Below are 27,375 nucleotides of genomic sequence, written 5' to 3'. Positions count from 1 at the left end.
TAAAAAGTAGAGCAGGGAAAATCAAATGTGTGACATATTATAACTCGGTATTTTACTAAAAGACATCACTCAGTGGCTCAATTGCATAAGACCGCTTCTTTCATAAACGTTTATATTATGTTAATATAAGTTAGGTGTTGGTGAAGTATACATCTAAATAGATGCATCTAGTATAAATGTATGAAAATTAATATAATTAAGCAGTCATATTCAATTATTAGTAAGACTGAGTACAGAATACGTAGCGAGATCCTAGGTAAATATTTGTTTCTTCTAGGCACACGCTATAAAATTTTTCAAATCAATTAAATAAAAAATAATTCTTAAAATTGTTCAGTTTTAGACCGAGAGTATTCGAAGATGTAAAAGGAGTAAAAAAAAAAATGTCCAAGCCTTTAACGAAGAGACGAGAAGGGATATTTTTCAAAAATATTGGTGTGGGAGGAAAAAGAAGACTTTTGTAATTAGCATGGTGACAAACACATTACGTAAGACACTACTGGACTTGGAGATGAAAGCCGAAGATCAAGTACATTTATTTATTTCTTAAAGCATAAACATTCGGAGTCACACAGTTATCATTCAAATTATCATGGAGTATCAACTGTTTACGCGCTTTAATAAAGTCAATTCAGCAGCAAAAATAGTGCATACTCCCCTGGAATATAATTTAAGCGTCTTATTTATGTCAGGTCATCTATAAAGATAGGATTATTCATAATCGTTGCCATTATAAATCCTTGGATTGGTGTCTATGTAGAGCTAATGATATCAGTGGCACGCGTTTCAATAACACTCAAGTGACTCAATTTGAGAGCCATCTGGTATCGGCGGCCCAGTTTTTGTTAAATTGTGAGGACCGGAGGAATGTTTCTCTGGCTCTGAGTCGATCACGAGCAATTAGTTTCATAGTAGCTCTAAAAATATAGCAATGGATACGGAAGACCATTTTACAGTTTCAAACGGAAATTTCGTTACATTAACATGTTTAGGAAACCATGTAGGATTGGCTAATGCCTTAATAGATAATCCTTATACTGAGGAGGAGCTAAATAAAACAATTGGCCCAATTTTAGATTTTATTCGAGATGAAATAGATACTAGAGATATTAATAGAGTTTGTAAGGCATTTGCAAGAACTATTGATACCTTAATAGTACAGGGCATGTTTTTGGGAGATATATTAGATGAGCTTAATAATAATAATATTTAATAATAAGTACTAATAATAATTAATTTTATATTGGTATTGCGATTAGTTTTTAATTTAATTAACAATTTTTAAGTTCTGTAAGTGAAATTTTTAATTACTCATTTAATTTAATATTTAAACAGTTCACCATGGAATATCAGCTATTTGCACGATTCCATAAGGTCGATTCGGCAGCAAAGATCGTCTATAGCCCATCAGAATATAATTTAAGTGTGTTTTTTTATAGTTTATGTCAAATCATTTATAAAGATAGAATTCGCCATAATAGATACCATTATAGATCCTTGGATTGGTGCCTAGGTAGGGCGAACGTCGTTAGTAACACTAGTTTCACCAGCACTGACTTAACTCAGTTTGAGAACCATCTGGTAGCAGCGGCCCAGTTTTTGTTAAATTGTGAGGACCGGAGGAATGTTCCTCTGGCTCTTTTGTCCTTAGCACCAGGGATAAGCAATCCACATGCGTTATTGCATTTCCCTCAGGTGACGATTAAATACCAGCCGCAGGGTGTCTCACCGAGGTCACCATCCATTTTATCTGCACCTGACATAATAGCACCTAGACCTATTGCCGTAGTTAAAGGATACCGTAGAGAATAGTAGAAATTCGTTTTTTTTTAATTCATATAACTTATACTAAATTTATTATTTTAGCATTTTTTTTCTCTCACTATATTTAGATAACGTATACTAAAAAAAAAAAAAAAATTTTAAGATATAATAAAAAAAATTATATATATTTTATTTTTATAGTTTACATACTAGATTAACTTATTTTATTAACTAGAATTAGATATATTTTTACTTTTAATTATCATATTTTTGGAACTATATGCAAGCACTAATTCATTTTTATTATTAAAAACTGTATTATAATAACTTCTTAATTAATCAATAATATTTAGATAACTCAAATCAATGTATTACACTGAAGAATTCGTAATGCAAGTTGAGGAATTCATAATGTCAGGAATTTGCAATAGACCTTCTTTTCCTACATCACCTGATGTCACGAAAAGAGATGATATTTATTTTAATAATTTTATACAGTTAACCCATCAGGATATCTATATATCAGTTCCTACTCATAAATATAACTTAAGAAATAACATTACTAAAACTTACAAAACTTTATCAATGTTAGTAGAAGATGCTAACGAAATGTTACATCGAACAGGTAATGAATTATTTAGCACAGAGGAATTAAGTGAAATAGAAATAAGCTTGAGGTTAGCCGCCCAACAATTAGCAGGATGTCTTAACACAAAAGATGAATGAGAAATGAGTTCTACAATGTCACGAAATGAGTTCTACACTGTCACTGCCATTGCCACTGTAAGTATTATATTGACTGTAGTTTATTACTCACATTTTATGGCACAACCGAACGGCACATTTTGTTTAACAAACCACGAGAGAGCTCGCTTATTTAAAAATAAAATACTAATAGAATTAGACAACCAAAAAAAAAGCAATTATAAAAAAAATATGGAGATGTATAAAAAACATGAACTAGATAATAAAATAAATAGAATGTTTAAAACAATTATTAAAACTTTTGGAGAAAATATTTTTATAAAAAAATGATAAAAAAATAATAATTATTAGTTTATTTTTTTAATTTTAATGTATATTTAGAAGGTTTGGGTTTTTTTCATATAGTAAATGTTAAGAAATATTACAATAAATAATTTAAGAGAAGTAATTATTAAGTACTTAAGTTTAAGTTGATTATTAAAACATACTTGTAAATATTTATATAAATTTGTAATAAATATTGTTTTTTTTTTGTGCTACCTATTTGTAATTTAGTTGTAAACTTTCATATAATCAAAAAAAATGTTCTTCATAGTTTTCAAAATGTCACAAACTAAAAGCTCAAATTATTCCGAGGTATGTTTAAATTGGTTTAGAGGAAGTAGAATCGTTTAGAAAGAGACGTTCAAAAACATATTTTTTAAAAAACTTGTTTAAGTTATTAGACTTCACTACATTTTTTGAATATGCCACATCTTTTTTATTACCAAAAATCAAAGAAGAATGTCAAAACACATCAATCAAATTTAATTTATACCTTGATTGTGTATACGAAAATTTAATGAGCTTTGAAATTAGAGATATTGCCTTCAAAAATTCAAATGTTTTCACAACATCAGGTTCAGATGTAACCTAACTATTAAAATATATAACATTACCAAAAAAACTCCAAAATAAGAAAGCTGTAAACATCTTCTATAACAATGATGAAAAATGTTTTAAATATGCTATTTCGTCTAAATTTGATGTGCGTAATAACAAAAGTAGATTTCTTAAAAAATATTTCAATTATTTGGAGATAAGTAGTAAGTTAGATTTTAGTTGTGTAAAATATCCAACTCCAATCAGAGATGATAAAAAAATTGCAAATATTATTAAGTACTTAAGTTTAAGTTGATTATTAAAACAAACATACTTGTAAATATTTATATAAATTTGTAATAAATATTGTTTTTTTTTTTGTGCTACCTATTTGTAATTTAGTTGTAAACTTTCATATAATCAACAAAAAATGTTCTTCATAGTTTTTAAAATGTCACAAACTACAAAAAGCTCAAATTATAGCGAGGTATGTTTAAATTGCCCGTTAAACGTAGACCATCTTATTCCGGCAAAAAAAATACACCCGCACCTTAGGAGGAAGCATGGTGTGGAAAATGTCCACGCTGGGATATATGGAGGATGGTTTGACGAGAAGGTTTTTGGTGTAATAGAAGATTGGGATGACGAGGCGCAAGTTCCAGCAGCAATTAATAAAAATGTTTACTTTCCGTACAAATCTTAATTTGTATAATTTTTTTTGCTAATCTATAAAATAAAATAAATGTTGATCACCCTACTTTATAATTATCTTTTATTCTCTTTTAGCAGTCGGTTAATTGTACACTAGAATTAAACTATACAATATCATTCAAATACTCTATGTTTGTAGGTACTTAATAAAGTATGATGTGTTATGACCCTACCCTTCAGTTAACCAATAAAGGTTAAGATAAAAGGTCAATGGCCGAACTCAGTCGTCGTCGTCGTCGTCGGATACCAATTTTAAATTGGTGAACAAGCAACCAGTACGAGGTTCGCGGCGGCGGCGGCGGCAAAAAGTCGGCGCGTGTATGCACGTGGGCGGACGAGTTTGCCATATGGTCGCGTGCGTCTTTAAGTGGTGGCGCGTGCACGGACGTGGGTAAAGTTGTTTATAATAGCGTTTCGTGCGTAGTTAACGAGTTAGTGCGAGCCAATGACGCACACAACTAGCGATATAAATACAAGTCAAATGGACTCGAAAATTAGTGCCGTTCAACACTTTAACCAAGACACACCGAAACTACGTAGTTCTTTTTTTCAACGACGAGATGGATTTCCAAGAAATAGACTTATTCGCTCCGACTCCTTCGACGTCCACGGTTCAACCTCCGACAAAACCGACGAAGCAAGCTACGCTGAAGAAACGGCCCAACTCCAAACTGGGGTTTTCTTCGGGGCAGAAACATCCGCCGCCGACAAAACGCACCAAACCGTTGACGGACGGGCAGGTGATCGAGTTGGACGATTCGGCCGACGAGGAACACAACAAACTATGGAAGAACATGCAGTCGACGACGTTACTGAATTTGCCGGTAAAGACGATCGTCGACTTGGGCGAATTCACAAATTTTTCGGGCTTTATGGAGGTTCTCCTCGAAGACGACGTGCCGCAGCAGATGTTGATGCCGTCGATAGCCGTGGTCATTATGATGGCTGTTCTGGTGGAAAAAAATCCAAGACCGGGCATGCCGAAGGCGGAACTGTTGTCGACACTGCTGAATTTTCAAACGTGGAAAACTCCGACCACGACGTTCATGACGACCTTGAAGAAGAAATTTTACGAGATACCGATATGCCGTATTCCGCAACCGGACCAGTCGACGACGGCGGACCAGGGCAATTTGTTCGACACTTATCTCATTCTGGCGGCCCAGATATATTGGAAGACGACGACCGACTGCTTGGAGAATACGCCACTCAGCTCCGTAACCGATATCTGGGCAGCAATTTCGCATACCTCTCGGACATATGTGTCCCTGAGGGACGCGCGGAATTTGCTAGCCTTTATGCTGAGTTTGCAATGGGACTCAGACGTTGCGAACAAAGTACCCGTGACCAATTCCGCATCGTGTCGGAACACGGGGACCACGTGCACGTCGTCCACGCCTGTTCTTACGCAAACTCAACTTGTCGCTGTGCCTGGATCCGTGGTAGCGCCGTCTGGAGGTCAAGACGACGAAATCGATATAGACGACGAGTTTTCGTCGCTGACCTCCAAATTGTCGACTGGAAAAATATCCTTGGATATTTCACTGCAAAAGGATACGCAGTCAAAGACTGCCAAGGCCCACGTGATGATGGAGGATTTCGTTTACGAATTGAAAATTTACAAGTAAGTCCGACGACGGCGATTGCAATACGTGTACGATATATTAAATTTTTTCGCGTACTGTTGTTACAGGAAAGAAGAGATCCGCAACCTGGACCGCTCACAGTGGTACACCCGTGTCCACGTCAAGGGAGTGGGCACGACCAAGGCGAACCATCCGACGAAACGAAAACTGGATGGTTTGGTGGGCGATCTAATGGCGGATCTCAAAACGAAGAGCAACTTACGTATGGAAAAGACTTTTTGCTATGGCCAAAAACACTAGAGCAATTGCTTCAGTCCTATCCCTGTTGTCCCCCCGACGCTTTCTTTCACATCAAAGAATTCTATGACAATCCTAAATTAAATTTCCTCGATGATTCCTCTAAAAAAGTACGGGTGTCCCTGCGAAATTGGTGCGCGCGTTAAACAGTTCACCATGGAATATCAGCTATTTGCACGATTCCATAAGGTCGATTCGGCAGCAAAGATCGTCTATAGCCCATCAGAATATAATTTAAGTGTGTTTTTTTATAGTTTATGTCAAATCATTTATAAAGATAGAATTCGCCATAATAGATACCATTATAGATCCTTGGATTGGTGCCTAGGTAGGGCGAACGTCGTTAGTAACACTAGTTTCACCAGCACTGACTTAACTCAGTTTGAGAACCATCTGGTAGCCTATTTTCATAGGAAACTGAAACTCCTCGTTAAGACCAACTATGAACAGCAAAGGCGGGTATGCAAAATGCCAAACTTCAAATTTCAGTTAACCAAATGCGTTTATTATTTCAAAACACTTAGATCTAAATTCAACATTAACTTATTGTCTTTACAATATTTATCTACGGTAGCGCGATATTTCGCATTAGTATTATACATATATAAATTTCGAGTGCCTATATTCATCCAACGATCGCTCACGCTATCGGGTCGTTCGCGATAGTACGGCAAGTCTATAAACACTTTGATTTCAACCAAAATTATAGATAAACATAAATAGTTTTTTAATAAGTTACCAGAAAGATTTCAGTAAGAACAAATTATTTTCAATAGTTATCAAGTAACGCACAAATTAGTCACGTTGTCAAATTTTTAAACATTGTACACGCTTATGTTTATGACAGCATTGTTAGCGTATAGGCGGCTGTTAAATATTTTTAATATCAATGATGAATCCCTTCTTTTTTTTTTAAGTAACGATATTAAATCATAAAAAACTGACTTTTTACTTTTTAGCCAGTTTTTCTCCCATAAAAAGGTCGATCAATCTCTAGGAAAAAAAAAATATATATATATATACCGTTTCTTATTCTTTTATCAAAAAAAAAATTTTGCATTACTACTACTTAATAATCAAACCCCAAACTGGTCCAGGTTGGCATTTTTGGTGTTTATTTTTATTAATTCTAATTCAAATTATCATTGCCAGGTCTAGGATTCATTTCGTAATAATAGATTTCGAATTTGTAATCCTAAATCGAAACGACATAGCCTTGATTAGTGGAGCGATATATAACTCATTAGACAAATTCAAACTACAAAGACTAACGGGAAATCCAATTATTTTTAAAGAAAATAGAGCTCAAGAACCATTCAACACGGAGGACCACTTGGAAAAGGCGATGAATCGGTTGGATAAATTTTTTTTTAATGATCAAATAAAACTACAGGCTGTTTTTACAGAACTGTACGACAGTCTCTTTTTAGCAGATAATAACTTAAATTCAGACTTTCTGAAATCATATTATATATATATATATATATATATATATATATGTTACATTGTACAATTTGTAAGTTTAACTATTAACTAAAATATGAGTATGTAACACGTGTCGATTTCACATCGAAACCAAAAGGGTTGAACTTAACAACGAGGCCAACTGCTAAAAGAAACGTAACGTTTTAGCAACTACTGCCAACTATAGCCAATTTTGTCTATACGAAAGCTGAACTTTGCACCGCCACTTGCTCCTCACCTTTGACGTAAGCGGTTGTCATCCACGCGCAGACTTTCGATAATTGCGAGGATTCCCACGCCCATTCAGCGAGCGGACCAGCATAAAAGGGAGAACTCCAGCCATAGCAGATTAGATGATTCCTGACACTGACAACGTACACTCACTTGCAATCATCACCCATGAGCATTTTGAGCATATATTGTTAAATCTGACGTTGTACTTATCTTTACTTATACCATATTAAAATCATTGTGTTTTTAGTCGAAGTTATTTCATTTAAACACTTAAAAAACCTATCTCCACGATTGTGAAGAGATGCCTACAGCCTACAATACAACACGCAGGGCTACAGGGTCTTTACAATTATTAATAGCCTGATACCAGTAACCAGATTATAACAAGAGGGACGACCCTTAAACGGAGGTGAAGAAAAAACTGTGGAAGGAGGCGTCAAACGTCACGATTTTGGATCATGAATTGTAAACCAAAACAAACGTTCCTAGAAAAGGCCAACAGAATCAACGCGATGCGTTGGCCTATCTCCACGATTGTGAAGAGACGCCTACAGCCTATAATACAACACGCAGGGCTACAGGGTCTTTACAATAAAATAGAGAAATATTATTAAATATATAAATTTTATAATAAAATATAAAAATTGTATGATATATATATAGAAATATTATAAAATATAGAAATTTTATAGTGAAATATACGGTGGTCGAAACTTTAATGAACATATTAATTTATTAAACACTGATATGTTCAAGAGACATTGAGACAAAGGTTAAATAATGAACACTGTAAAATGCCACTTTAAAAACAGGTATATAGATCTCAATTCAACGTCAGCTTTCCCAAACCTAAAAAAAATCTCAACAACACGTGGAAAAAACGTTAGCTGAATTTAAAGAAGTATGATAAACATCTATTAAATAAATAAGTAGCTAGAAATACGAATTCTGATGAAATAAAAAAGAGCAGTTATTGAACAAGAACTTAGTGTGGTATCTTTTGATTTAGGTAGAAATCTAAAAACAAGCAATTTGTGCTAACATTTATTATTTAACTGTTTATGATACCTAACGGTAAAATATAACATTATTGTTCAATGTGTAGAATCTGAAACCTAAGAAAAAAAACATTTTCTTTCTACTCTGACAACTCAAGTGGGCAAAATCAAAGTAAAATTTTGTGTTCTATTTAGGAGTATATCGCATTTAAAATAAAAATAAAAATTACTCAAAAAAAAAAATAAGAACTTATACATAAAAAAAAATCAAAGCACTTTGATTTCAACCAAAATTAAAGATAAATTTAACATTATTAGTTCTTTAAGAAGTATACCAGACAGATTGCAGTAAGAACAAATTATTTTCAATAGTTATCGAGTACAAATTAGTCACTCAAGTCAAATTTTTAAACATTGAACACCATAAAGTTTATGGCAGCATTGTTAGCGTATAGGCGGCTGGCATATACTATTAATATCAATGATGAATCTCATTTTTTTTTTTTGTAATAATATTAAATCATAATAAACCGGCATTTACTTAATAAAATGTTATTTTACGCATCATTCAATGATGCTGAAACCGGGGAACGACTACTATTGTTTTGTTGTGTAAGAACGCGACCGTAAACCGTTCTTTCAGACTCGCCAATAATACGGTAGGTACATTAAATTCAATAAAAACCTTTAAACAACCAAGTTATTTATTTTTTCTTATTATATAAATATATATAACTCCATCCATATACTAATGGCATATTTTTCATTTTATTGAAACGTTTGACTATTAAGATTTCGTTTCACATCGAGTATAGTATAACCATAGAATAAATTTAATCAGAATGGAAACATAGTAGGCATATTCAATGACCTTCGGCCATTTTCTCGTTCCTTTATTCTTAAATGTATATCCATTTTAATATTTTATTTCACCCAGAAAACGAGCGCCGTTTTTTGTTTACAAAGTAGGTAGCTTTCCATTTCGGTTAAATTTATTCCATGGCATTAATATCAAATCGATTACATAACAGCTGTTACACACGTAATCGGTGACACGTAGCCGGTGACACAGAAGGCGATAACAATTTAATAAAATTGTCGTCCATCGAATTGCCGCCTTCGGCAATGTTTAAAATTTAAAAAAAAAAGAACACTTTTAACTAAAAATCCAATAAAGAGAAACGAATTTTAATAAAAATGAATGCTACAATACATACCCGTCACACGAAACGGAAGTGCGTTTGAAATCCATTCGACGTTGGCGGCCATCTTTGCCGTGTGCACAACAAATAAGCAGCAATTGCATACAGGCGCGATTTTGCCATATCGCGCTGAAAACTATAACGGAATTTCGAATACAACCGCAAAAGTTAAAACAATTATACAGGTGCACAACATCAATTGATGTTTTCAAGTAAAAAAGCATTACATTACATTAAACATTTTAACGAAACGTTCGACTCTGTGCGTTGTCGGAATGGAATGGGCGAACGGCAACCGGACTTCTGCGGGCGCCGAGCGAACGAGGCCGCTGACGGCTGGAAATGGACGCCGATCGGCCGGCAGTGGTGGGGATAGAGGCACAACGGAATACAAATATGGTTGTTGTTGACTGGCTGTAGTTCTGTTGCACGATTCGTACACGGTATACTAACGCTGTATTAGTAAATATATATATATATATATCCAATAACGATAACCTTGTTTCGAGCTTGTCTGACCGATCACCACTGACGCACTGCGGCCTGTGCACAGATTGAATGTGAAAGGCATATAAAATATATATATTATTATAAAGTTCTACAAAATATTAAAAATTCCCCGATCTCACTGTGCATTAAATGTTTACGCCTTCACACACGTTATAAATTGTACTAATTAAGTATATCGACATTTTTGGAACACATCGTTCTTTACCGGGCACCCTATGTTGTTTTACCTTACCCCTATATTTTATTGTGCTGTAGTCTCTTCCAGTTCAAAAGTTATAGCTACTCAATCATATTGCGAATTATCGTTGCCCGAGTTTGAGAGTAAACGGGCAAAGTATGTTTGCCGCAAACATTGCAGCGACATCGACATTCACTTTTTTTTTTATAATATATAACACCAGTAGGATTTCTGTTATTTCAAACCTAGTAGACGAAGACATACTTTTTTTCAACCATCACTCCTTTTGATCTCATTTACTGTAAAGGCACACCGCAGGACTATGCTGCTACACCATGTTACTACAGTTAGCCCGATGAATTTTCGACAAGTCAACGCAAGAATCATTACATTATATACAGCTTCAACTAACGCTATAAAAAATATCCTAAGGAGGGATTTCAATATAACTATTTTGAAAGAACTTGTTTAATTTCTTAGCAACTTGTAAAAAATACAAGAGGTTTAATTAAATTTAGTTGTATAAAATTATAAATTTAAATCACCAATAGATAATAACCTAGTTTTTACCTACACGAATAAATACTTAATAAGTCATAACTTACTACATAGCTAATAAGGGTATGTATTTTACAGCTAACAGGTGGTAATTACAAAATGTTGCGATGAGATACTTTAGTTTGTTTTAACTTTCTACAATGTCAAAAGTCTATTGTACAAAGTGTACAAAAAAACCTTATCTGGATTATCAAGAGGTGAACATTTTTTTTATAAATCATTAGCAGTTAACAATCTTAAAAATCCGACTAAGTATGCCAAGAATTTAATTTAAGGTCAATGTTTAACATATATCGAGAGTGAATTTGTCAAACGTTCTAAGTGCCAAAATATAAAAATTGAACTTTATAATTTGGTTTGTATTTCATTCATTACCGGAAACACTTAAGCATGTTTTTATGTGTTAAATAAGATTGTTTTTTTATAAATAACTATTTCTCACTTGACAAATATACAACATTTCTCGGTTGCATAAAATTTCTCGCAAAAAAGCCTCAAACCCTCGCTCGAAAATTGTTGATGTCCCGTACCTTTGGTTATGACATCCAACGTCCCAGTTTGCACAATATCGGTACGACGGTTTGAGGTCGGTTTCGGAGATGTCTGAAGTCAAAGGAATAATAATAAATTACAGCAATAACAAATAAATAATCGTATCTTTGAATATGACATTCGACGTCCCAGTTTGCACAATATCGGTATAATGGTTTGGGGTCGGTTTCGAAGATGTCTGAAGTCAAAGGAATAATAATAAACTACAGCAATAATAAAAAAAAAAAGCCAGTACAGTGGGGATGGGGAGGTCACAGGTCTACAGGAATTATTATAACTAAAGGTGATAAAATCACTTTTAAATAAATACTTTGATGCGAATCTGTGAATAGTCGGTTCAAACCTAACCAAAACATTTTCATGGTAAAATCCTAACAACTTTAACATTTCTTTGTATCTTAAAAATAAATTTAATTATAATTGTAATCATTTACAATTATTGTTAATTATTATTCGCTCGATTTAAAAAAAAAAATAGTATTAAATACAAAAAATTTGAGTTGGTGTGGAAATGTGGTAGGTAAGGACTTTTATGGGTCAGCTGCAATAGTAGAAAGTTAACATTATTTTTGAAAATTCTACCTGTTCAAAAACTTAAGTATTATTACTTGTTCAACTAGTTTCTAGTAGTAGTGATGTACGTAGTAAATATTAGGAAAACATTTTTAGTTGAGGTATTTATTTAATTTATAGGAAGCCCTTACCCCCTCCACCAGACATTTTGCTTATGGTTTAAGATTCTAAATCAGTCCCTGATGATATATCACTTCTCGCTTTTCTGAGTACAGCACATATCTACTTGTATAAATAATTGTTTTGAGTACATGATTTTCATTATGAGTACACGGTCTACATGCGTACATAGTAAAGTAGGAGGTGGATACTCAAGGCGGGTACTGATTACACCACTCATTATAAATAATTAATTAAGAGAGATTTACAGTACCATTAACAGAGACTTCAAGCACATCCTCTGCCAGTGGAAATCAAATACCGTGGGCTCGACACTCTCGTTGGCTGCATTAGCAATGGTCTTATAAGACATCACCAATACTTTTGTACAAATTTACAAAACATTCATCAGGATCAGCATCTAAATTTCTAAAATTTTACAAAATAAGTTTATCTTTCTTATTTACTAATTGAAATAATGAATTAGAAAAAAAACATACTTCAGTACAGGACAAAAACACTCTTAGCACGATCGAACGATGCTCTTGCTATTGATTGTCGTAAGCATGATTCAACCAATGAAAACAAATGATTTTTTCTGTTGTCTTCTTTGGATATTGTACTTTTTGATATTACCTCCAAGTCTCAATGCTGAAATCTAACAGAAATGAGATGTTTTAATGGGTGGGTAATTTTTTTTTTTCATTTAGACTGTTATAGCATCAGTTTCCAACATTTTTCACTGTTAATGGTCAACAATCAACTGTCCTAAAAATAAAGCTATTAATGTTCAACATACATCATTTGTGTTATTTAAAGTAATTGAAAACAGGAAAAAAGTGAACTTTAAACATTGAATAAAACTTATGCTTCTATTGCAGGTATCAACAAAAACCGACGACATGGGACGTATGCGTGCATACTTCTTTCTAAAATTTCATAACTTTACGTTAATTACAAAAAAAATAATAGGCAGTTTGAGAATTAGCCAGTTACACAACCTAATGATTTCCAATAAATGCGGTATGGTAGATATTAATAATAGCAATAATATATTCAACGCCCCAAAAGTAAGAGTGCAACATACATAATAAATTAGAAATTATGAATGGTAATATACAAAAAAAAAAAAAGGAAAAGAACACAATTTTTTTACAATGAACATTACTTAACAAAATAATTAGTTAATAGTTGTGTAAAAACTGTAGTTTTGGGGGTGGAAACTTACATGAAAAGTGGGACGTGAGTGAGTATTGAAAATAGAAATATAAAATGCAAATGTACTTGGGAGTTCTGGACTATCAATAATATTTATTTAAATACCTTTATTCTTTCCTAAGGAAACTGTCCATTTTAGCAAGTGTAAAAAAAAATTATTTAATAAACAACCATTACTTCATTGTATGCATATTGATTAATAACGACCGAACAATTTTATCCATGTGAACGAGTTCTCAAATATTCTCGACCAAATTGTATGATACATTTTTCTTTCCGACTCCCTAAATCAAGGAATAGAGTAGGTATTAGTACTGCTTACCAATTTTTACTAGTTAATTAATATTACAAGATTCTTTTAATACTGGCCTAGCGAAACATTTCTACACTTTAAGAAAGTACCTGTGCGGCGGACCAAAACTCGTAGGCGGTGTCGAGTTATGATGAAGTTGTGGGGTGGAAACCGGTCGCCTTCAACTCGACGAGGTACCTTCTTAAAGTGTCCGGAGTATATAGTGCCCAGAACCGGATTGTTGTTTACACTGTCGTCTGTGCTACTGTTATATGCTATAACCTTCACACGCCCTTTACACAAACACACAACTACACTAAGCTTATTATTACTCATATTATAATGATGTCACTCTGATGGGTGTGGAATAGTCAATGCATCTGTTATAATCGGCATACTTATTATACAAATACGGACGCCGACTCATGGTCGGTACAGAGCACACCTGCATGGTTATCTGGCGTAGTGATTAAATAAAATTGCAAATATATATATAAAAACTACTTAGAGTCTGTTCCGCTCAGATAAGCTATTTGGGAAAAACATGTTATTGCCATTTTATCGAATTATTTAATTATAACGAATTACTATACTCATGCAAGATACAACTCTGTAGCAGGCAGTTTGTCTATTTTATGTTTTACACGTGTAATAAATTTAAACTTATAATTTAAAAAGTCTTAAATTATTTACAAATCCATCTTCCTGAATTGGTTTCGACTTGAACAACATACACATTTCTTAATAGTTCTGGTACTTGTAACTAGAACTATTACACTACGAAGGTGTGTCCTCTCCGACATCGGAACACTATAAACAATTATGTTTCATTACAACACTGCTATAAGCGTAGCATTAAAATTTGTTAATCGTACCAATTGGATTGCGAGTGTTAGAAATTTTTACACAATATGTACTTAATTGTAAGTCGTTTTCAACGAATAAGTTCAATGTTTGAGTATGGCACGTCACTATTCTGGTTATAAGTTAAATATCAGTTGAAAATATATTTTAAGGAAACGACAATTACAATAGTTATATCATAATATATAGATTATGAAATACTAAAATAATATAAAAACTGAAGTATATACTGTATTATTTTTTTCTATAATACCTCGCAAAGGCACAAAAAAAAGTAAAAACTGACTAATATGATAACAGACGAACGATTGCGATAGTGCGATAACGAGTTATTGCTATCTTTTTTTTCGAATTGCATAAAATCCTAATGTCTACTACCTATTAGGCTAGTCAAAAAAATTGTGTTGCTATTTCATTTTTAGTACAAGTAGAATTAGTTTCTGAGGAAGTCATTTGCCAACGATTTGGTTGCAATGTTTTCAAGTTCAACTCATCACAATTTTTCATCATAGTAAAACCAATTTTTTTTCTTTTTGAGGGGGTGGATTTTGAAGGAACATAGGTACTTACAAACGTGTTTTATTAATATATAATTTAGTCAAGGTAAAATGGACAAAAAGTTTTTAGCTCGAAATTGAATACATAAATAATAATAACACTAGTTTGTCACTGTTGGAACAAGTTAAGAATATAAAATGTTACATCGTATTCTCCTTGAATAGTAAGTGCACATTATTTTTGTCGTAAAGGAGGGGAACGTGTTAAGCATAAAATATATAATGTGGCTTGACATCAATAATATTGTTATTGTACAACGTGTTTTTTCTTTTCTATACCTACCCACTGCATTCCAAAAGAAAACAAACACCGGTTTTGAGCATTACGACAGACGGCTGTCGTGGCGTCGAACCTAGCCAGTAGCCGCTGTCCGCCAAGAAAACAGTATACACCGATTTCAAATAAACTGTACACAATTTGACCATTTTTTTAAAAATATTTTCCATCAATTTTTAAGTTTTAAAGGCCGCTGAACCCAAATCGTGCATATTTTTTTTCTATTGACCACTTCGTTGGGGGGGGAGTGCCAGGGGGGGCATATTTTTGAATTTCCAAATATTTTACATCGATTAATCAAATAAGAAAACTATACTGACTAAAAATAATTATTTGCTGGACGTTATTGATTTGTAGCATATATTAAATACATATACATAGTATTTAATCTGTGTTTGTAGTATGTTGTTGTTATGCCTGGAGGCCGTCTAGGATGGAAGAGGGTTTAGGCAGAACAAAAAGTTGACAGCAAAAGTTGGTAAAAACTTATAATGAAAATTGACTTTTAAAAGATTGAACAACCCTGTGTAATAATAGACAGTATAAAGTACAACAATAGGTCTGTGCAGCAACAGAACGTTTAAGTTGTATAAGTACGGTGCGAGCTGGGCACACAGTGGCGGATTTGAGGGGGGGGGCGATGGGGCGATCGCCCTCCCCCCCTTGGCCCAAGAAAAAAGTGGTTGTAATAAATTTCGACCATGTCAATTAATTTACCTGTTAATTTGTATAAGCTTCATATGGTATTATTTTCAATTTAAATCATTTTGTCTGTGAGTAAAAGCCATTTTAATATAATAGTAATTTGTTTGTTCCGTCGCTGAAAACAGATTTGAATTCGTCATGGAGTTTACTTGAAATCGGTCAACGTACTTTTTATAAAATTTTTAAATCAAATTTGGAAGGGTTAAAATTAAAAATTGAAAAAAGTACCCTGACCGATCCTAAGTAGATTTCGCGGCGAATTCAAATCTGTGTTCAAATTACTTATCGGATTTCTGGTTCGGCCCGTGCGATGGAAAAAAAATGATGTGTTTTGACTGAACGAAGATGATGTTATTGAAAGATTTGCTATAGAAAAAAAAAAAGACATTGATTTTATATTATAAATATCTGAGTATTGTACTTTACTTAATTATAAGTACCTATGTATTTGAATTTAAACAAACTTGTTGTAGCTATTTTCTACGAACGTTTATTGGGTCAAAATTAAACTGAATTAATAATGATTAACTAAAAAATAACTAATCAAAATAATGAATACATTGTAACATATTTTGTAGACAATTAAAAAAAGTAAAAAAACAAAAAAAGGCAATTTTATTATACCTACAAAAAGTATAACAACAATTTTTTAAAAAAGTCTAATATCTTCTAAGATATTGTTATTTTTTTTTTAAGTTATTAGTTGGGACAAATATTTTTCAAAATTTTAACACTATCCCTTTTACGTTAAAACCATATCAACTTTGGATTTTTAAATGGTAGCCCCCAATTTTTTTTTATGATTGTGTTTATTTTTTTTAAATTTAATTTTAGGCGTAAAAACTAGATAAATTAGACGAGTACATTAAAGTTATAGCTACTACAATATTAGCTTTTTATACGAGATGCTTTTATAAGTTTTACAACTAAAGAAAAAAATCGTTTTTCACGATTCGCAAAATAAGATCAAAATAAGTGTTCCTAGCGGTGCGGCGTACCTGTACGTACCTATTGAATATTTGTACTATCATTACTAGGAGAGGTCATTTTCTGCTGTGCAAGGAATATTTGCGGTATAGGTTATAGGTGTTGTGTAGTATGTTAAAAATAGATCAAATATTTTTAAACAAAGTATTGTTGGTAAAAGCATATTAATTATAAGTACATATTTTATTTGTCATACTTTAAAACGATTTTTTAACTATCGAATTGCATCAAAACGTACTATTTTCAACCAATATTTTACGGTTTTTTTAATTTTTTTGTTTTAAAATATAATATGCCCCGTATAGCGAAAAAATTTGAGTTTTTTTTAACCTGTGAAACGGGCCTTAGAGTAACCCCGAGATGTCGTATGTGGAACGCAGAGACGCGGTTTAGTGTAATAGTTTCTAAATCCAAATAAGGAGTGATATCTTCTGAACGCCCAAATAGGGATAGTGATATCGCCGTAGAGTTTGTAGACAAGTAGATGGCAGTGAAAGCTTTTGCATCACAATGTCGATAATTTCAAATAAGTTATTCTATTTTTGTCTGTACAACAGATGAAAGTTATCAACATAATAATTTTAATAGAAATGACTGTTTATTTTTTTTTCTTAAAATAAGTTCTCAAGAACAATGTAAGTGTTTTTAACAAATATTACAACTATTAATGTAATTATAAAATAGTAACAAAAGCACATTTTTTTAAAAATGTTTATACAAATATATGAGTGTATTTAAAAAATGTATATCTTATACATGGGTAGTCTTAGTATTTATTTATTTATTTTATAACATTTTGGTTTGTCCCTTTTCGCCCCTATGCACAGTATTCATTTTTAATACTACCGAAGTACTGTATTTTGTTGATTAGTACTGATATATATTTAGTTAATGTAAAATATGTAATTAAAAAATGGTTAAAATTAAAAAAATATGCCCACCTAATTAGGGACCAGTCTAAAGACTGATGCAAAATTTGGATTCAGCGACCTTTAAGAATAAACCTTATAAATTTTGTTTTGAAAAGTAATGTGCAAGAGATTCCTCAATTGTCATTTGTAAAAAACGACAATATCAATTGCAAGGGTTGAAGCATCATATTTAATTGTACATCAAGGCGCCAGAACTGTAATAATCGTTATTTCAATTTTGTATTATTCTTATGCATTATTTTTATCCAATATATTTTATTTGTTGCGTCGACTTAATAGTTTTATTAAATGTATTTTTTTAAATTTAAATGTTGGTGACTGTGAATCTACGATTTGTTTTGTCTAATATTTGTAGTTTATCGGTTTTTATCAGGAAGTAATTGATAAAAAATAAAATAAAGTTTTTATTGACTTTAATATGTATAAAGTCGAATAATGCCAAAAAAAAAAAAATGCAATTAAAATAGTTTCTTTAAAAAATAACAGTATATACTTAAATCAAATAATTAAATGAATAAAATAATGTGGCTTATAAAGTTCTTCCACATTTCAACGGTTAGAGGTACTTTGTCCACTGCTTCAAGCAAACGATTTTCAACAACGGGCAATTTAAATGTCTTGTTGTTTGACTTCACTTGTCGTTTAACTTCAGACCAAACTAACTCTGTTACATAAAACATGTTTGTTGTGTTGTACTACCATTTCATCGATTACGAACTTATTGTAACTTGATATTATTTTATTGACAGCTTCCTGAAAAGGCGTCTCATTGGGTTAGTTAGTTAGTCATGTAAGTTAACAGTTTAATAAGTCAACTTTATTGTTCTACGTACATAATACATTTCTACAATAATTTTCCAATTATTACTTTATTGTGTTACTGAAATACTATTTATCATTATTACTATACAAGTTGTGTTTGCTTTTGCCAAGTTAAGGGTTAAATTTGCCTTTTTTCAGTAACTAAGTTACTACTAAGATGTAAGTACCGACTTACACGAATTACTAACTCACGCCAACAGAAAAAGTTACATAAATCCACATGACATCTGTTACCAAGTTATAAAAGATAATCAAACAATAATTTGGAAAAACATTCAGTTTTTAGTAAGTTTCTTTGCTTAATAAGTATAGTTGTACATAAGTCATAACATTAAACATGATGTGTATAGTAATTAGTATTAACACATATTAATGTAATCACTATTCAAATTTGAACTACTTAACGAACCAGTGGCGGTTTTAGCATATATTTTTGACTGAGGCAACTAGATATAAAATGCACTCGTATTAAAAACCAACCCTACTTTGTTTTGACAGTTTATTTTTATCATAACCATTCCATGTCATTCTCAAAAACCTGTTTTTTAATGTTAAATGGTTCATAATTTAGATACAAAGAATCAACACCATTAACGAACTAAATAAAGAAATTGACTTTTCGAGAAAAAAAATTCAAGTTTACGTGAAAACATATATCTCTACTTCAGTATAAATTTACTGTGGGCCAAATACAATATGGAAAGTATGTAAAGTTTTAGTATGTAATCAATCGCCTTCTTCGTAATAAGTATGTTTAACAAATATTATAATAATTATAAAAAAAAAAAATTATGTATGAAGTAACGCGAGGCGTGCAACGAAAAGGCCTAGGGCGAAGCTTTCTTTTCACCAAAAGGCAAAAACATTACAATCGAACATTTGACGAAGCTATAAGCTATAACTATTGTATCTATAGACCTAACAAATTAGACCAGTTTAAGAGAGAATCCTGGAGTAGGAATATTTAAAAAAAAAAATACATTTTGAGAAATTGTTCGCACAAAATAGACAGTCTATAGTTTTATATGTTGAACATACGTTTTACGTTTATATACACATTTTTAGACAAAACAAATTACAATGTAAACAAAACAATGTATGATTTTCAAGACTAATAAAACTACATATACTTTAATACTATATTTGTAATAACCATAGGTCTAAAAGTAGAATGTAACAAGTAATAGAAACAATAAACACACTGACAAAGACATTAAAGAGATTTTAGACAGCTTTAACTCAACAAAGAATAATGTTTGCCGAAGTAAAATTTATTGATAATAGATCAAAGTTTGTGTTAACAAAGTACTTTTTGTGTTTATTTATCACTTACGCCCATGTTACTCTTTTGTGAAACTTTCAACCATTGTTGTATTAATTATTATTCCTTTATTCTTTATTAATATTTAATAATTATGCCACTAACGTTGGTGTCATAATATTTAGAACTTCGTGTATTATTGTACCAAAATATGTTATTTGTTTTGTATCATTAATAAAAAATACATTTATAACATAAGTTATAAATGACCCATAGATAGAATCCTGCTTTTTGAACGTATAATTAAAATACACACCATTTTTTACACATTAACCTCATTATATATGGTTAAACATTTACCCAAAAAATTGAGAGACATCAATATGAACAATTACAGCTTTAAAAATAATTAAACGATCTCAATTACATTGTACTCCCGTGTTAAATAGATTTATAATATTGCTTTAATATAAAATTATTAATTCAATTGGATAGTAGTTTTTATGTTATTACCCGACAGATATAATGAATAATGATACACCAGTTTGTTTTATCCAATTGACAATTCTCTTCAGGTTTAGTGTATATTTCGGATTTTTTATGTGCCTCTTGGCTCTTCGGTGGATCAGTGCCAACTGCCAACTGCATTCCTTTCCATAAGTCCCGCAACAATCATTCATGAGCCAAATTTTTGGGATAGGATTTATTGTACTACAAAATAACACTTGGTGTTTTCCACTCTAAAAAAAACTTTATTCATTATCTATTAACATTAATTAAATTTTCTTATGACACCGTTGTACCTAAAATATAACTCAGTGAAATAACGCACAGACATAATATAATACGTTTAAAAAGGCAAAATATAAAATAGATTGGCAACTGAAAAAATAAAAGACAAAAATACTTTAAACGAAATGTCTACTATTTGAATTTTGAAGAAATTTACCTTTCGAAGATTAGCTGTTGATCGAGAGACAAGAACTTGTTGACGCCGGTGAAAACTTTAAAATTTAGGACGGAAGTTAAAGTAATGCGTACCAAAGCCATAAGTAGTGCGTTTAAGTCATGCTTACAAATAAAGTAATACTTAATTATTCCGCTCTTCCACCCATCGTGAAATTTAAAACTGTAATAATTTAATTAGTAATTATCTAAAACTAGTTATCGCAGAGATAAAATGTCCAGCAAATGATTTTTAGTTGAAAAAGTTAATTAAATACATGTTACACCATTTTACTTTGTAACATAGTATCTACTATTTGCAATATTCTACCACAATATCAAATATTGTAATATAATATAAAATGTTATAAAAAATAACACATTTGGTGTTGTAATACATGATTAGTATGATTTTATGTTGTAGTATGATCCGACCTTCGCTCAACTATCACCAATTAACAATATGTACATCCCAACTAGCTTCTCTTTGTTCTTAAATTGATACAGCCCAATTAGTGCATGTTATATTTGTTCTCTTTATTTGTGCTTATTATATATTATGTGCTTTTTGTCGACAATCAGCCATGCCCAATAGTTTTAATTCATCTAATTGTTTTAATCATTTTCAAACACTACTGTTGTCATGAGTTTAACCTTGTACTCTTTGTAGGCGTTGTCGGTTAAGTTAGATTAGATTTCTGGCAGCGAGGTCAACACTATCGAATCCACGACGTTTTCTCAAACATATATTGTTACACCTACTTGTCGGAAATTAACTTGCGTTCAATTTAACCGTTTAAACTGTACAAATGGAGTATAAGAATTAATATTCTTTAATTCTGGTGTCTCAAATTATTTAAACATCATCTATTTTATCTTTAAACCACATCTGCCAAAGATCAATTTACAATTTAACCGTTACTTAAAGTCCTTTACAAAATAGGGTCCGTAACATTTGCAAAAAAAGCCAAATAATTGGACTCTTGTTCTAATAAAATGTCTCAATTATAAACGATTAAAGTGTAAAAATATAAAGCAGTTGACAAATACCTAGATAATAATACAGTTATTTTGTATATTGGTTTTTACAAAAACGCATGTATTACAGTAACTGTATTGATCAAATAATAATTTGAGTACCCTCACCTTAAAATATACTCGATAAATAAAATAACTCTTGTTTACTTTTGAAAATTAATCATTTTCATTAATTTGTATTTTCAATGCCTCCTATTTAGGTTTGTTTGGAGCCAACTTAGCTGCCTAACAACTGTCCCGCATCGTTTTAATTGACTTGAAAGAAGTTATTCATTTATTAACAATTTGACAGCCGCAATAGTTTCAATATATTTACCAATCGAGCCAAGTGATTTTATTTTATCGCTTTACCTAATTTCATATTGACTCTAAGACCTCAAACATACCTGCGTTAATTTTATAATATTTAAGGTCACTTGTAGGACGTGAACGGTTGTTATGACAGTCGACTCGTTAAAAATATTGACTCGACGCCAGTTGTATGTATAATTTATTTTATCATAATATTATATTGAAAGTGTGTAGTGTTATTAAATTTCAAACAATAAAAATAATTACCTGTAAAATATATTGTGTACATAAAAATGTTAAAATTTTTAAAAAAAGTTTAATTTAAAATAACACTTGGGTTACGTTTAAAATAAAAAGTATATGTTGTAGTTTTCATAATGAATTAGAATATTTTGTTCGGTTTAAAAGAAAATCGCAGTCAATGAAATAATCGAGCAATCCGGTTTTGTAACACATGTGAATAGTGTTCTAAATTATGATGTTGATAAACTTAGGCCATTAAAAAAAGATAGTTCGTTTGGCCATGGGGGTAAGTATTTTGTCTTGACACCTCTTTTTTACCGTTCTTTTTTTATTGTATCTTCGGTCATTAAAAAAATTATTAAAATTTAGTTTCTTATGTAAAATAATCTCAGCTTTCTAAAAAAATATTGATTAATTTTCGCTTTTCGACTTTTCTGTATATTTTTACAAAGTATAGTAGTAAGAACTCATTTAGTGTAAAAAACATGTATTCCAGTTTTCTTTTTCATTAAATATTTATTTACAATATACGAGTATACATGTAATAGGTAGCAAGTATGATGACAGTAGTAAAATGACAATAAAATTTCGGATTATAGATTTCTACAAGCTTTATGCTTAAGGTTTGTATGTGGACCCCTAGTGAGTCTCTTGTCCAAAGTAAGGCCAATGTGCTTCACAGCATTGGCTGTAGACAGAATTAATTATTATGCAGACTGGTGGGTAATTGAGGTTACGCAGAGACCAGAGTATAAGTTGCCTGTGTAACTGCTTAGAAAATATATTAAGAGTCCAAATAAATAAAGAACAATTTCAGTTGTAGTACGTAGAGTGTGCTTTACTCGATCCATGATTTATTTATAGTTATTGTTTTTAAAACCGCAGTGTTGATGGATATATGTCTTTAGGAAAATGTTTAAGTTTAAGACCCAGCTCAGTACGTGGATTGATTTGTATACAATGTATAAAGAAACGTTTATTTCTACATGAGGTCACATTTTAGTTTAGTCCAAAGTGAGACCAATGTTAACTTAACTGCACTGGCTGTAGAAAGGATTGCATTATTAAGCATGACTGGGTAATCGAGGTTACGCAGAGACCATAGTATAAGTTGCTCAAGTTGCTTATAGACTTTGGTTCATTAATTTTTATTTTCTATTGGCTTGACCACAAGGTAATCATATTTAAAATGGGTTGGACGTTGGTATCGAGAAAGTGTCTTAAAAATGTTTTTTGTATATTGTGTGTAAATATTGAATAGACAAAAAGGGTGACATCGCTTTGCTGTGCTCTGTTTCGATATAAAGTAGATTAACTGGAAATCCGTCTAACGGAAAATGATACATTAGTTAGGTAAAACTTTTTTCGTTTGAACACAAGACCAACATGTAAAAACGTCTTACAAGACGTGCGCATTTTACTTAATTAAAAGTAACAACTATAATTTATTTAAAGTTAAAAAATTCTTTACACAGTTAAAAAAAACACAGTGTTGATGATGTACACTGGAAAATGTTCAAGTTAAAACTTTTGAAATAAATAAAAATTGAAATAACTCTAATATTGTTGCAATGTTTTAATGTTGCATCGATAATAACAAACATATTATTAAATCAATTATCTTTGTAAAATATTACAATTTCATGGATGAACAAATTACAACTCTATTGGCACGGCTCCTACACCACTAGATTTTTGGCTGCCATTACAATTATTCATAAATCCTTTCTATTAACTTGGAGTATCTATGTATAATACATATCTCTATGTTTAATCATTGGCACATAACATTCTGTAAGAAATATTGCATTTGCAGTTGAACATCCGTAAGTAAAGCAGTTGAGAATGAACTTCCAGGAAATATAATATTAAGAATGGAAAATACATTTTTGATGACCGTCGAGGATGCCTCTCCCAATGCTGCTGAAGTCGTTAAAGATGGAATAAAAAACTGCGATAGTAACATGTCTGTAAATATAAATGACGGAGTTCCTAAGTTCAGTGGCCGTCAAAATATCATGACCTACGACTGTGGGGATGTCCACAAAGACAAGATGCTATATCATGTAAGTTGTTTAAATCTGTAAGTATAATTAATTATTTTAATTTAGCTGATACCACAGCCAGGTGATAATGCTATGCAAACACAAGAAATGTATTGGACGCAAAAGTACAAATGTTTAGAAGAAAAGTACAATAAACTTCAACAAGATTTTAATAACTATCGAATCCATAGAAAAAGTCCTTGCAAGTTTGCTATAGTATACCTAATATAAATTATATTAACTTGATGTTTTTATCGATGTGCAAATTATGAGCTTTTGAATCCTTTTTTTTTTTTTACATAAATTATGAACAAACTAATCTTAAGTTTTGTTAGGCGTTCAGGACAGTTATCAACAATGCAATTTGTATGGAACGGAAAAATGTTCTAAATACGTCCAAACCGAGCCTGTGCTTTTTAATAACCATAGAAAATTTGTTCCTGAAAAACTGTTTCCATTTAACAACGAATATTTAGTAGATGGTCCCAATAGAAGGGTTAATAACTTGACTTATGATCTAGTACATGGTGAAGATAAGCCGGATTTAGATAATCATCGGTGGAAACACGAAGGAAGCTTAGATAGAGACTTTTACGAGCTGAAGAAATCAAGACTAGAAGCTCTTATGAAACGCGTTGATTACGATACAAGTCGTGAATATTTTCTGTCGTCTTTGTCGCCAGCAAATGGAATAATTATTAATTTAGTACTTGGAAAATTAAAAGTAAACGAGCTGTTTAAAAACAATGATTTGTTGGATCAAATTAAACTCGACGTCAAAAATGTAGTAAATAAAAGACTGGAAGATTATTTTTCAGGCAAAGATAATGTTTTGACTCGGGAAAAGAACTTTGTCAACACTTCGGTAACAAAATTGTTTTATATTTAAATATAAAAATTAATGTAATTTGTATTTTTTTTTTTTTTTTTGCATAGAGCTTAAATGAAAAATATGATTCCACTAATGAAACAACAGCTGCCAATAATGAGGTTGCAGAAAAAAAACACCTCGAAAACAATGTTACTGTTATTTCAAAACTAAAAAAAACTTTGCGGTTTAAAAAACCTTTGTCGTCTGGTAAATGATTTAAACAATATAAACTTACTTTTCCTCTAATTATTACTTTTTAGACATTTAATTATACATATTTCATAGAAATTAAAACATGTGTTGATTATTTTCATAAAAAAAAATATATATAATTATGATACGTAGGTACATAGAAAGATATAAACTGTATTCTTAACACTATTTAATTGTGATTTGATATTCAATTGTCATTTGTTTTGAGACATATGGATGTTTATTTTTTTTTTTTATTAAATTCTACTTTTGTTGTTATTTTTTTAAGGTAGTTCTATACACACTGACATATTTTTAATTGAGTCTAGCCGGCTTCGATGATTTTCAAACAAAATAATTTTAATAATACAGACAGGTTTAATTTGTGTTTAACTTTATCGAAAAATCAAAGTCCTCTAACTTCGAAAAAGTCTACAAGTTCATGCCACCCTATTAAATTGTTAAATCGTCCATTACAATATTTAAATCAGAGTACCTACAGTTTTTAAGTAAAAACATTAATATTTTTAGAACCTGTATTACTTAACGATATTACATATTATACACTATATCAATAATTGTAAAAAATGTTTGTGCGTTGGTTCGGCTTAAGATTTAAGTATAGATTAACAAATAATAGTAATAGTATCGTAATAAGTTAGATTAGGTCATCATTAACTACATCATTGCAAAATAAATTCTTTTTTGCACTATCCCAAGTCAATTTTTACTATCAATATTTTAGTCAATTTATTTTTTACTAGGCTGTATCAAAAAAACTAACATACAGGAAATATATTTCTCCAACAAGTCTCCAAGCGCTGACTGTCACTTGTTGGACACTCCGTCACATCGGGCACCCTCTCTAAGCAGGAAATTGAGAAAATCAAAGAGTAAAACTTAAAAGAGTAGGTAAAACAAACTCTCATAGGCGACCGAACTGGTCAAGCGTTTAAGGAATAGCAAATCTTTTCAAATTATTATTTTGCATCTATATAAATATCTATCTATGTAAATAAACTGGAAATATTTTATTCTGGGATTTCTTGTATGATGTGTAAGATGCATCAGTTCTTACCACGTTTGCTCAAATTCTATGAACCAAGTGTTTTCCTAGGTATTTGATCAAAACGAACACATTTTTCAGAAGCTAACGCAGAAGTCCCGGCGAGAACTTTGAAAAAAACGAACTTTATACAAGAAATAAACAACTTTATAGTAGGTATCTTACAAACGACATTAGGTTCCAATTTACAGTACCAAATACAACCGGTGAATGGAAACATCTTGACATCACTTTGTTATCTAATCCTTAGTGCACTGTTCAAAGAGACAAATATTACATTAGTACCTTTTTTTATTAAAAAAAATTGTTCTTTTATATCTGTAAAAAAATAAAGTGTATTTTTATTTTTATAACTAATTCTCTCCTATATACCAAATAATTGAGTACTTAATAGATGTACTCAATGTATTTTTTCATCAATTTTTTTTTTTTCGGTTTGTTGTAAATATCAAATCAATTTTAATAATTGGTGATGGA

At 31.3% G+C, this 27,375-nt stretch overlaps 1 protein-coding gene, 1 long non-coding RNA gene and 1 pseudogene across 2 annotated transcripts; 2 read left to right on the top strand and 1 right to left on the bottom strand.

Annotated features, from left to right (window-relative positions):
• The first annotated feature begins 4,506 nt into the window (after positions 1-4,506).
• On the top strand, positions 4,507-6,915 carry LOC126847616 (uncharacterized). Its single transcript, XM_050587922.1, has 2 exons — positions 4,507-5,665; positions 5,735-6,915. The coding sequence occupies exons 1-2, from the start codon at positions 4,602-4,604 to the stop codon at positions 5,925-5,927; spliced, it is 1,257 nt and encodes a 418-aa protein (XP_050443879.1). The 5' UTR covers positions 4,507-4,601; the 3' UTR covers positions 5,928-6,915.
• A 5,534-nt stretch (positions 6,916-12,449) lies between these two features.
• On the bottom strand, positions 12,450-14,600 carry LOC126847624 (uncharacterized). The gene is made up of 5 exons (XR_007687107.1): positions 14,496-14,600; positions 13,913-14,095; positions 13,688-13,794; positions 12,793-12,950; positions 12,450-12,721 (listed from the first exon to the last, which is right to left on the bottom strand). It is a non-coding gene; the product is annotated as an uncharacterized LOC126847624 (long non-coding RNA).
• Positions 14,601-22,706: 8,106 nt separating this feature from the next.
• Positions 22,707-25,899, top strand: LOC126847622 (uncharacterized; annotated as a pseudogene).
• Positions 25,900-27,375: the final 1,476 nt, after the last annotated feature.

Source organism: Adelges cooleyi, unplaced genomic scaffold, assembly GCF_023614345.1.
Source record: "Adelges cooleyi isolate 19-005CV unplaced genomic scaffold, UGA_ACOO_1.1 ACOO_flye_CR_arks_rails_tigmint_CR_PRNA_11, whole genome shotgun sequence".
NCBI classification, from domain to species: Eukaryota; Metazoa; Arthropoda; class Insecta; order Hemiptera; family Adelgidae; genus Adelges; species Adelges cooleyi.
Note: the sequence above shows the minus strand (reverse complement) of the source record. Positions and strands in the feature narration are given on the sequence as shown.

What these genes read in the sequence shown, in the direction of transcription:
- LOC126847616 (XM_050587922.1), top strand. Translation starts at nt 4,602, where the DNA reads ATGGATTTCCAAGAAATAGACTTATTCGCTCCGACTCCTTCGACGTCC. An exon ending in TACGAATTGAAAATTTACAA is followed by an intron (nt 5,666 to 5,734) that starts GTAAGTCCGACG and finishes CTGTTGTTACAG; the next exon opens with GAAAGAAGAGATCCGCAACC.